We start from the raw sequence: 12,494 nt of genomic DNA on the forward strand, positions 1-12,494 counted from the left end.
TATTTCAATAAGAATGTTCAAAATTTGCTGCTATTGTTTTAGTACTTGATATAGACAATACTTGGAAGTCTCTACATAGTTTTGTAGCAGTGTAATTAATATTAGAAGAAGCCTGTAAACTATAATTTATAGCAATATATACGTGTTTTAATAACTTAACTTTATCACATATTATGTAATGTATGAAGTTAATATTCATAGAGCTTTTGTTATCAGTGATGTGGCTTGAATATAGTATAGTGTAACTTGTAGAGTAGTGCATAGTAGTGGAATTCTAGATTTTTAATTATGGTAAACAAGTAAGCTCAAGTTCTAATCCTGTAGGTTGGTGCAAATTTTTTGTTTTAGCTAATAAACTTTATTCTGGTCAGGTTATAACTAATCTAACCTAACTGTATAGCACAATACATATAAAGTAACTTGACAGTGTAATATATATTATTGCATTTAGGTATCTATCAGTTTAGTGTATTAATTGAATTTAAATTAAAATTGTGCTTCATGCTAGAAGTAGCAAAGCTGTTTGTGAACTTTCTGGAATAGGACCTGGGGGGGGATTGTGTGTGTGTGTGTTCGGTGCGAACAGTACAAGGAAATTTGGCATGAAGTTGGTCTTCTGATGGGTGTGTATGACAGCTTGAAGCAATTAAAATGGGGGCCCCCATCAAACTCTCAGCCGACCAACTCAATGCTAGGCCCTCACTTGTGCATCAGGCATGATATTGGCAATCCCAAGAAGGCAGAATGTGCTGGTTCCAAAGGATGTAATAATAATTGTTAGTGACTCTATTGTCAGGGAAACAAAAAATAAGTTGTGCAAAAAAGATAGGTGGAATAGGAGCAGGGTGGCCAACTGTCCCGATATGGCCAGGATTGTCCCGATTTAGAACTTAAAGTCCCGCTTCCCGATAATACCATCATTTGTCCCGATAAGAGAGGAAAAAACTGTTAATTTTTTGAGTTTACATATTTTTAATTAATTCTTATTGGAATCTAATGGATGTGTTAAAAAATTAATTCTAATAACAAGAGAAAAATGAGAATTGAGAAATCTCTTTTCTCTTTGTTGTTTTAAATTACATGTATAACGTATTAATTTATCTATGCCATACATTATTTTAGTAATAATTCTCAAATGAATTTTCCTTTTTTTGAATTGTTAAAGTAAAGTAATTTTGAAAGTATGTGTGCCAGAGGCAAAAGTAGATGATGTAGAGCAGATATCATCTTTTGAGGGCAAAAGGTGATATTGTTGTACACGTGAGCATCAATAATAATAAGAGTAGGAGATCTGAGAATTTAATTAACAAGTACAGGGCAACTTGGGAAAAAGTCATGAGTTAAAATTAAATCAGAAATTGTCTGCAATCCTGCCCAGATACGATAATAGGAGTACATTTTGAGAGCCTTGTCAATCAATTTCGCCCTGGAGAGACTGTGCAAGGCTCATGGGGTAGAATCTTTTTCAGCATGGTCTGTGCTTGTCAGCAGGAGAGATTTTACAGGAATGGATTACACTTAAATAGAAGGAGAGCAAGAATATTCGCTGATGCTACTGAGGCAGTGCTAAATGGGTCAGAAAGCTGATAGCTTGGCAGGTACACAGACTAATACATTTACTAGAGCCGCAGGCTGAGATGAAAGTGATTCTTGCACTGCTTCTATTAGAATATGCAGCAGCCTGGAAAGCAAAGTGTCAGGGATTTCAAGCCCTGCTTTGGGTTATCATGAAAATTATGAAACAAAGAAATATATGGGCTGTGTGAGGGTAATTAAAAATAAGGACAGGTGTGTGTATACAGTACTTGAATGTAAACCAATGCTAGGAGCGTAGTAAATAAATTTGAATTTGCAGTGCTGGTCGAGTCATCAAATGCAGACATTCTGAGGATATCAGAGACTTGGTGTCAGTGGATGCAGAATTTGAATATGGAGAGTACAATGTATACAAACAGGAGGGAGGGGTTATGCGCCTCTTAATTAAGAAGCACAAAATCTGAGAGTGCATCCAGTTGCCATGGGTGACCAGTGTAGTGTTGAGTCAGTTTAGTGTGACAGTTTGGTTTGGCAATGAGTAAACAAAAATGAGAGTAGACGTGTGTGCATTATAGGACTAATGATTCTGATGAGTACAACAAACACTGTACAGAGAAGTAGTGTGCCAGTAAATCAGAATAGGACCAGGGAGATTTTAACTTTCGTGGTATTGACTAACTTGTGGGTTGGACACACGCGCGCGTGCGACTTTTGTGGATTTATTGGATGACTGTTTTCTACATCAGCACGTTAGAGAAACAACAAGAGGAAGCAATACTCTTGATCTGATTATCAGCACGGACTCTTCATGTAAAAGACCTTCTGTATGGTAGTGAACCCAGTGTGCTGATGTGGAACTTACTTAAAAACATAGCTACTATCAAGGATAAAGGGAAGGGTTTTTATTTTCATAAAGTTGACTGCAGTGGTTTCAGATAGTTTTTAAATTCTAAACAGCGGGACCATCTGATAATGTTACCAGCAGCAAATGCTAAATGGAAAGCATTCGGGGAAACTACTAGGTTTTTCATACCAACTAAGAAATACCATTTCAGGCTTAAACCTAAATGGATATAATATGAACTAATGAGACTTGTGGCTGAGAATAAAAATGCATGGGATGCATATAATTATCTGATGACACAGAAGCCTATGGTAGATATAAAGTAGTATGCAATCAAATGACAAAGGAGGTTAGGCAAACTAGGCAGATTACAAGGAGTCTCTGGTAAAGAATGCTATGAAATGCAGCAAATACTTCTTTATTTAAAATAACAGTAGAAGGAAGGGGTTGAATTGTATTGTTCCACTTGATAATGATGGTTTAACTGCTGATGATCCTGGCCAGGTTGCAGACAAACTGAATAGGTATTTTGCATCTATATGCACCATGAGGAGTTCAGAGATTCATCAGAATCTTAACATGGAACTAAAAGATTTTGTATAACTGAGTGGAAACTGGAAAGGAATCGTTGAAGCTCAAACATAAAAGGGGAACCTGGGGTGGATGGGATCTATCCAGTTATATTAAGGGAGCAGCAAAAAAGGTAAGCAAACCCTGAGCCATAATTATGAGAGCATCTTTGGATTCAGAAGAGGTCTCTATGGGCTGGAGATGTGCAAATGTTATCACCCAGTTCACAAAGGGGGGAAACAATGGATGACATGAATAATTACAGACCTGTTACCTTAACTTTTGTTTGGGAAAATAATGGAGTCTCTGATTAAAGAAGTAATGCAGGATCATCTAGACAGAGTGACTGACTTATACTACAATCACAGCATGGATTTGTTAAGGGGTGATCTTGTCTGTCCAATCTGACTGAATATTATAATGCAGTAACAAAGGAACTGGAGGCAAAAAATAATTCTGATATTATTTACCTGGATTTCAGGAAAGATTTTAGTACTGTTTCACATAAATGATTGCTGCATAAATTGAAGTAGTGTGGTATGAAGGGCAAGTTACTGCTCTGGATAAAGGGATGGTTGGTGTGGGAGAAGATAGTGGAGTTAAGGTAAAGAAAGCCATCACGAGAACCATAGCAAATACAGGAAACTTACTGAACAAACTGGTTTGCCAGTTTCTCCTGCATTTTTGGTAAACTGATAGTGCATGTTATCGGTAGCGGCAGTAGAAGTCGAGAACAATATATTGATTGACACATAGGCGTGACAGATGATGTTCTGATTGGCGTGTGAACACAGCAGATGATAACGTCATAGTGTTAAGTGATTGATTGATATTGTTACATTTATATGTATATAAAGAATCATTCTTTCTTTTCCTATTATTTCCTAACCTAACCATTAAGGTTAGGTGAGGAAATAAGGAAAAATAAGTAAACCTTTTCTTTTGTTAACCTAACTTTTAAAGTTAAGTAAGGAAACCTTTTTCTATTATTTCTCCTAACCTAACATTTAAGGCCAGATTAGGAAATATAATGAAATTAAATAAACTTTTCCTTTTTTCCTATCCTAACTTTAAAAACGTACAAGGAATCACTACATTGTCTGTCATGCCTACATCAATCAGTATATAATTCTCGACTTCTGCTCTGGACCAACAACATGTACACTGTCTTTTTACCGAGAATGCAGGGAGAAACTGCGGTATTGGCAAACCAGTTTGCTGAGAACCACAGAAAACTTACTGACTTTCTTTACCTTAGCTGATAGTGGTTATTAATGGATGCTGCTGTTCATAGACTAATGTTATTAGTACAGTCTCCCAGGGTTCAATGCTGGACACTGTTTTCTATATATATTAATGATATTGATGAAGATATATCAGGCTTAATGTCTAAGTTTGCAGATGACAAAGGTTTGCAGGTTGGTTAGTGACAGTAATCAGGGTAAGCTGCTGCAACAAGATATAAACAAATTAGGCTGATGGGCTGAGAAATGGCAGTTGAAGTTTAATATTGATAAATGTAAGTTACTGCATATTGGTAGCAGTAATCCCAGATTAACATACCAACGGCGCCTCCATAGCCAGGTGGGAAGGAGCAGCGGTGCGTAGCACACGCTTCTTGATTAGACCGGGGTTCGAGCCCATCACCACCAAATACGGAGGATGCGGAAAGGTCAGGGAATGACCACCGCATATTCCGGAGCAATATGGCCTTAGTTGCTAATGCTCCTAAAAACCAAATAACAAACAAACAAACATACCAACTGTGTGGTTTTTCGCTTAGAGCAGTGGAAAATGAAAAAGGCCTCGGGATAATTGTGCAGTCTGATATAAAGTCTCTGAGCAATTCAGAGTCTGCCAGGAGGACAGGTCATGGAGGTTTGTCATGACACACAGTAACTTTGCTAGCAGGGTCAAGGAAGTGGTTATCTCATTGTATAAGCAATAGTTCGGCCACATCTTGAATATTACATACGGGTCTGGAGGCCTTGTTTTAGGTAGGATGTAGATCTGCTGGAATGGGTGCAGAGAAGGGCAACAAGATTGGTGAAGGGTATGAATGAATGAATGAATGAAACTATGAATTCTCTATTACTTTTATTTGCATTCTTAGTAAAAGACTTCTTTTAATCTGCCTTATCCTGTCTAACCCTACTTTGTGATTTTATTGCAGAATGGTTTATACTTACTGTATGTCCATGTGTCCCCTGATAATTTATAATCATCCCATGCATTTTTCTTCTCTCTCTCACTAGTCTCATCAATTCATCTGTCATCCATACTGTGGTAGAGAATGAAAGGGACCTGGGGGTGGTTGTGCAAACAGATATGAAGTTTTCTGAGCAGTGCAGACGGGCTGCAAGAGTAGCTCATGGTGTATTGTCGATGATATATAGGAATTTTTCTAGCAGGGATAAGGAAGTGATTATTCCCTTGCATAAGGCAATGGTCAGACCACACCTAGAGTACTGTATACAGGTCTGGAGGCCTCATTTCAAGAAGGATGTAGAGCTGCTGGAACGAGTACAGAGAAGGGCAACAAGATTAGTGAATGGAACAAAGGGGTGCTCTTACGAAGAAAGGCTTAAGTTTTGCAAAGTACAGTGTCTGTAGACTAGGCACCGGCGAGGTGATCTGATAGAGGTGTACAAAGCCTTGAATGGTTTGAGCATGCTCAATGCTGATGGGATTCTTCCTCTTGCTCAGAATAATCACCCGAGAGGGCATAAAAGCAAATTGAGAAAAGACAGATGTAGGATAGACGTGAGGAAATTTGCCTTTAGCCAGCGGGTGGTTGGTTGGTGGAATAAACTTCCATCCCTTGTCGTGGAAGTTGATAGCCTAAATAAGTTTAAGGCTCAGCTGGACAGGTATTTCGAACGAACAGCGGGGTGAAGTGGAAGTGGTTATTTTTTATTTATTTATTTTATTTTATTTTTTTGGCTGATGCTGCATAAGCTTGCTTTCTTGCATCAAATGCCTCTACTAATGCTAATCCATTTAGGTCTAAACCTTGAGCAGTATCTCTTAGTTAGTATGAAAATCTTATTAGCTTTTGCATTTACTTTCTCGAATGCTTCATATTTAGAATTTTCAGTTGGTAATGTTATCAGTTGATACACCAAAAAGAATTTAAAAACTTTCTAAAACCACTGTTGTCTTTATGAAATAAAAATCCCTTTCCTTTACCCTTGACAGCAGTTACATCTCAGAGTAAATTCAACATCAGGTACATTGTGATTACTGCCACATGTTGGTTCTTTTATGTGCAAATTAATGCATGAAGAGTCGCTACTGATAATCAGACCAAGAGTATTTATTACCTTCTTTTTTTGCCTCTCTAGCGTGCTGCTGAGGAAACTTGTCATCTAGTAAATCCCGAAAATTTCTGCTGCTACTGGATGAGTGACCAGCCCACAAGTTTCAGTTGATAACTGAAAAGTTAGTTCCCATTATGATACATTCTGATTTATTGGCTTACTTTGTCTCTTCATTGTAATCATCAGTCATTTCATGTATGACATACCCCTAAATTCTTATGTCACATGAAACTGATTCAATATTACAATGACCACATAAGTCAACCGGATGCACTGCTTTAGAGTATTTGTGCTTCTTAACCAGTAAGATGTAGCCAGGTGGGAAGGAGCAGCAGTGCATAGCACATGCTCCTTTATTAGACCGGGGTTCGAGCCCGTCACCACCAAATACGGAGGATGCGGAAAGGTCAGGGAATGACCACCGCATATCCTGGAGCAATATGGCCTTAGTTGCTAATGCTCCTAAAAACCAAATAACAAACCAGTAGGATAATTCTCCCCCCCCCCACCTTTCTGTAAATGTACTTTCCATATTAAAATTCTCCATACCTATGTCTGAGTGGCACCATGTTTTTGATATCCCTACAGTGGCCACCTTTTGTGGCCTAATCAATACTCCAAATTCTTCAAATTTTCTGTACTCCTAGCATTAGTGTACAGGCAAGCATATATTCACCTGTTTTTGTTCCTAGTAAATGTAACATATCCTATTCATTTAAAATAGTTTACTAATCATTGTAACTTATAAGTTGATGGAAGTGCTGTACCAAAAGAGCACATGAAGCTGAAGTGTATTATTGCTTTTTTCCTCCCTATTACTGTACTTATTGCTCTTTGTCATTACAGATGTTCTTTTTTTTTTATTGCAGTCATGTCCCTACAGTGATGTTCACCCTAACATGCATTGCACTGACCATTGAGAGGGCATATTGGCTACCTGATTACAGAAATCAGAAGGCAGGCCATAAGATGGAAACTTCCTTAAATATTTATGCCAAGCACAATTAAATGGTTTAGGAATGTTGAAAATAATTGGTTTAGTTTTTCCATGGAACTTGTCCAAAGATGAGTAACACAAGCTAAGATGTCACCAGTGGCTTGACATTGTAATCCATATTATTGTTGATTGTTAATGAGATGGCATCAATATAGTGCAAGAATTGATAGTCTTTTAACTTTTACATTACTCTGTAAGTACTTAAGTGCAATTTGACAATAATTGAGAGGGATTTATCACCTTTTTTTTTTTCTTTCTTTTCTGTTCTTTTTTATTTTTTTAATTTTTTTAGGAATTGGCTGAATATGCACAAATGTTATGCAGAAGGAAAACATTAATGAAGTAAGGGTGCAAAATGTCGTAATAAAACTAGTGGAGAAATATCTTGACTTTTGATTATTAATGATAGCCATATAGTCTGAAGAAGCCACCAGCTTTTGCTGCACCAGCCAGTTAGTCTGGCAAGTGCAGCAAAACAGATTCAAAGAGTAATCTAACCAAGGAAAAGAGGAATATAAATCATGCAGATCATCTCCTTTCACATTTTATTATAATGCCAAACAACATGAGGCTGAGGACAACAGAGACTCTCCATTTGAGAAGAAGCCATTCATAAAGTGGATACTTAGATAACAGCTAACATTAATTGTGCACACTAGACACCTGATTATCTAGGGGGGGGATTTACTGATGTTTTTGTGGCCCATAAAAGTTTAAGTCAGTCTGAGTTGGATAATAAGAAGGAATACATGTAATCTGATACATTTTGTAATGTTCCAGTAGACAGGACCCTTAAAATTTTCAGAAAACTCATTTCCCATCTTTTGCTCTCTGTCTACTGAATCACTCTAGTCATGCTCCAGTAATCCTTCAGTTTAACTATGTATTGTTAATTTTAACCTTAGAGTTTTTTAAATTTGTGCCAGTCAGTGATGTGTATCCATATTAAAATGAAAAAAAGTTACTTTTTCTATTGAAACACTTGCACTTATCAATAAATATAAAAAAGGTGCTAAAGTGTAAACTTTAATTAGGGACTACAATGTTGAACAAACCATATGCAATATGCTGAAAAATAAGGATTAATTAATCATGTTTCCCAGAATTTCAGATAGTGTGTGTTCCAATAGGAAGACTCAGTAAAAAAAAAAAAGGAAAATACTTTGTTTTCCTTTCTTAAAAAATATCTGCACATTGAATTTTATGTCATGCATCCCCTTGCTATAGTATACTTTTATAAATGTAAATAAATTTTACTTTAATTGAATGAGTATTTCTTTCATTTTGGAGATTATCTGGGAAACCTTATTTCCTCCACCACCCTAGATAATTGCAAGTCTACTGTATTTTGAAGACTAGTTGGGGAGAAAAGATAGTGTTGGCTGTTTAGTTAGAATTGTCGAATTGTCTGGTGCCCTAGTCAGTAAATGAACAAATTGTATAATGTCATTTGCAATAGCAAAAGTCTTAACATAAACCATTTGAGTGTGCATAACTAAAATGTTTAAGCCAGTTGGAGTTGTGAATATCAAAATTTCCAAAGAATATTGTCTCATTCTAGGAAAGTTAGAGATAGGAGAAAGTAGTTTCAAAGAAGGATAGTCAGAAAGATTGAGTAACTTGTTGAGTTGGAAGTGCAATAAGAGATCACAAATGAAGTGCATACAATGAGAATTTTTAGCTAAATAAGATTAAATGGCAATTTCAAATTAGGTAGTCTCTTACACGTAATCATAAAATGAATAATTAGAAAAATGAGATTAATGGTAGTTGAGGAAGCTGATAATTGTGATTTATTTCAGGAAAAGTCAATTTAGCTTAGCAGATGTAGGTGGAAATGTACATCATTGAGATTAGAATCGAGATGAAGTTTTTAGGAAGATTATTTCCTTTCACAGATAAATTTGCTCCATCAGTCATGAAGTTGAGAGTTAGTAGGGACATGTATGAAGTGATGAATTTTTAGGCATGCTGTACATATGAAAAGTTATGCCCAGCTCCTACCTAAGTCTCAGTGGTGATCCCCACATAAATACTACTGAGATTTCCTCCAGTCATAGCTGCCAGGTTGTAAGCAGCAAAGACTGTACACTAGCCTCTAGATGTCTCTTAGACCATTACTAGTAGATTTGGTGTGGTGGACTATCTAGCAGCTGGTCTTTGAAAATCATTTAAAGCTGTTTTCTCGAAATATAGAGAATATTGGATTTCACCATTATAGTGTCAAGAGCCCCAACTCATTGTGGAGCTTTGCTCTGTGGGGCCAAACATGGTTTTGGAGAGTTCAAGTTCCCATTAAGCAAAATGGTGATATTGCATCAGGTCAGAAGTTATCTACCACTTAGTATTGTGCAGTGTTAGAGAGAGAGAGAGAGAGACTTGACACTGAGAAATATTAGGACACCACACCTCAATCCCCTCTGCATATATAGTCGGCATTTACAGTATTTTTAAACCTTGCACATGAGAGGATATACTCTGAATTTACTAACTTCCAGGATAAAGGCTCATGCAGTGGATTTAGTTTTCACAAGATGGACAAGCGTTGCTGAAATTTTATGAATTTGAATTAAATATGAGCTCTCTCAGTGATTTAGACTTCCAAGTTGTAGCCCTAGCTGTTACCATCAGAAGAATGTTTGTGACAAATCCTAATGGTAAAAAAAAAATCATGATGCAAATGTTTATTACTGTAATGATTCCTTCAAGGATCATATATCCTTTAGAGACTCTTGCTTCACTGCAGCTGTCCTTGAGTTCAGTGAGATTGCATTGAAGATGATGCTGCTTCATATTCATGTTGATAACTTTCTTGTCTCTTACATCTGGCTGTTCTGTATTTATTAAAGGTTTGTTAATTTTAGATAATTTTTTCGCTGAAACAAAATGATGTTTAATACTGAGACTTGTTTTTAGTTAATAAATAAATGAATGTGCCGTAAAATGTACTATTAAATCTGGTATGGTACATAAATAATGTACCATTAAATTTATGTAGCATAAAATAATGCACTTAAATTTTTGGGAGGATACTATATTTACCCATAATTTAATCCCCTTTTTTTAAAATTAAAAAAAAAATTACATTGTGTGGGGTTGCTACATAAAATATGCAGGTCATTGATTTGAGCAGTGGTAAGAAAAGCAACTCGCTGAATAACAGCTTTCACATTTGTATGAATAGTGAAAGTTATTTCTTGTGATATTTATAGACATGACTCAGGGACAACATTTTGAAAAGATATCTTAAGTCTTAGCTTTAATGTAGTTTTTCGGTATGCTTTCATTTGTTTATTATTTGTAGAGCAGTTAACACTGCTTTACAAATAATAAACTAATAAACCAATACTTGATATGGCACACAAGATTCTCAAGTTGTGAATGTTGCAAATGTATGATTATTCACTTTCCAGACCTATTCTGCACTAAGAATGACCATGAAAAAAATTATATAGAAAAATGCTTTTCTTAGTTTTCTTTTCTTTTCAGAAATAGTAGTAGGAAATTTCTGCAGACAAATATTGCACTCATTATTTTATCGTTATGTGTCCTTTGTTATTATATTAAATAAATGTGCAGTAGTGCATATTTAATCATAAATACTCAAAATAATGGATATTTTAAATGCACTAAATATTTTACTGATTGTATGTGTATTTTAAATATATATATATATTGAGTTTTGTATTTAGAATTATTAAAACTCATTTTCTGTTCTTATTTTTCTCATTGTAGCATTCATATTTCTTCTTCTATGGAAGAAACATATAATGATGCTTTTCTGTAGTTTTTTGTTTTAAATCTCTTAATGCTTTGTATTTAGTATTTTTTTTTAATATTTGCAGTTGGCTTTCTCGAACTGACCCAGCTGATGTAGCAAGAGTAGAAAGTTTAACTTTTATTTCAACTCCAAACAAAAGAGATACAATACCAATTGCTAAGGAAGGTACAAAGGGAATGTTAGGAAACTGGCTATCTCCTTCTGATATGAAGAAAGCATTTGCAGAACGCTTTCCTGGATGTATGAAAGGTAATGTAGGAACTTGTTTTTTCTTCCTGTTTTATTCCAAGATTAAATTTGTCTGAAATAGTACATTTAAGATCTTAACAAGATTTTAAAAAGTATTCAAAAACTTAATTTTACTAGTATATTTGGATCTCTCTCTCTCTCTCTCTCTCGAAGTTTTATGATTGATTAGTTTTTGTTTAAGTTGTATATATAAGAATTAATGATAAAGCATAGCTTTATTTAAAATTGGACCAAGTAAATGATAGATGTCCTGTGGTAGATGTGCATTAAAGTGCTATCAGGTTAATTGTTGCTTAATTCAGTATATTGTTCAGTTTTATAAAGGGATATCTACAGCATTCTTCCAACCATCTGTATGTTTTTAGCATTAGCATTAGTTGAGGCATATGATGCAACAAAGCAAGCTTATACAGCAATCAGCCAAAAAAAAAAAAAATGCTTTATGTTAACCCTTTATGTTATGTTTATGTTTCAGCATCAATGTTGGTGAATGTATGTGTACTTGGCAGCAGGTTTTCCATGAATGGTACTTTTGTGAAGAGATTTTTTTTTTAAAGAAATGCAACCACAGTTAGCAAGACGGTAGTCTCCCTACAAAATAGGAGGTTAGACATTTTCCCTGACAATGAATATGCCAATAAAGCGTGAAAAAAAATATAGTAAACATCATTTTTAGGGTTGGTAGTCTTACAAAGGACCCTTATAATGTCACTCAGTTGTCTGTCAGTCAGTCCGTCCATCTGTCTGTCACAGCGTTGTATGTCTGGAACCATTCAACCTATTGACTTGAAATTTTACATGAGTTTGTATATCATGTGGGCCAACGTAACACCATATCGATCATTGTTGGCAAAAATATGTCTGAGAGTGAGGGGGTAAAATGTGGGGGGACAAAAATGTTGTCCTACAACCTATAGCTTATTATACACCATTGGAAAGAGCTCAATGAGTAGGTTTAAAATATAATTTTTAAATATTTTTAAAATTAAAAAGCGGCACCAGACAGGGAAATGTAATTTGTGTCTAAAAATTTAAAAATCACATTAGCTATGCGTTATTCAATGCTTAACAAGGGAAAACTATTCTGATCGAAATCTTATCATTTACTCTGTGTTAAAATTAAAAAAACCAATTTCTTATTGCACTTCGATAGCACACTTCTTTGTACTAAGTAACTCTCCTTTTGGTGACAAAAAA

The 12,494-nt window shown here is 35.4% G+C and overlaps 1 protein-coding gene across 1 annotated transcript in view; it reads left to right on the forward strand.

The window, feature by feature from the left end:
• The window catches only part of LOC150078662 (phosphoenolpyruvate carboxykinase, cytosolic [GTP]-like), a 170,075-nt gene that overhangs the window by 89,632 nt on the left and 67,949 nt on the right, over window positions 1-12,494 (forward strand). Inside the window, exon 3 of the mRNA XM_090383707.1 lies at window positions 11,113-11,297. Coding sequence (XP_090239833.1) covers window positions 11,113-11,297 — 185 coding nt within the window. The remainder of the gene's footprint in view (window positions 1-11,112; window positions 11,298-12,494) is intronic.

The sequence above is a fragment of the Mastigoproctus giganteus genome, chromosome 10 (assembly GCF_048544385.1).
Source record: "Mastigoproctus giganteus isolate SK-2022 chromosome 10, ASM4854438v1, whole genome shotgun sequence".
NCBI classification, from domain to species: domain Eukaryota; kingdom Metazoa; phylum Arthropoda; class Arachnida; order Uropygi; family Thelyphonidae; genus Mastigoproctus; species Mastigoproctus giganteus.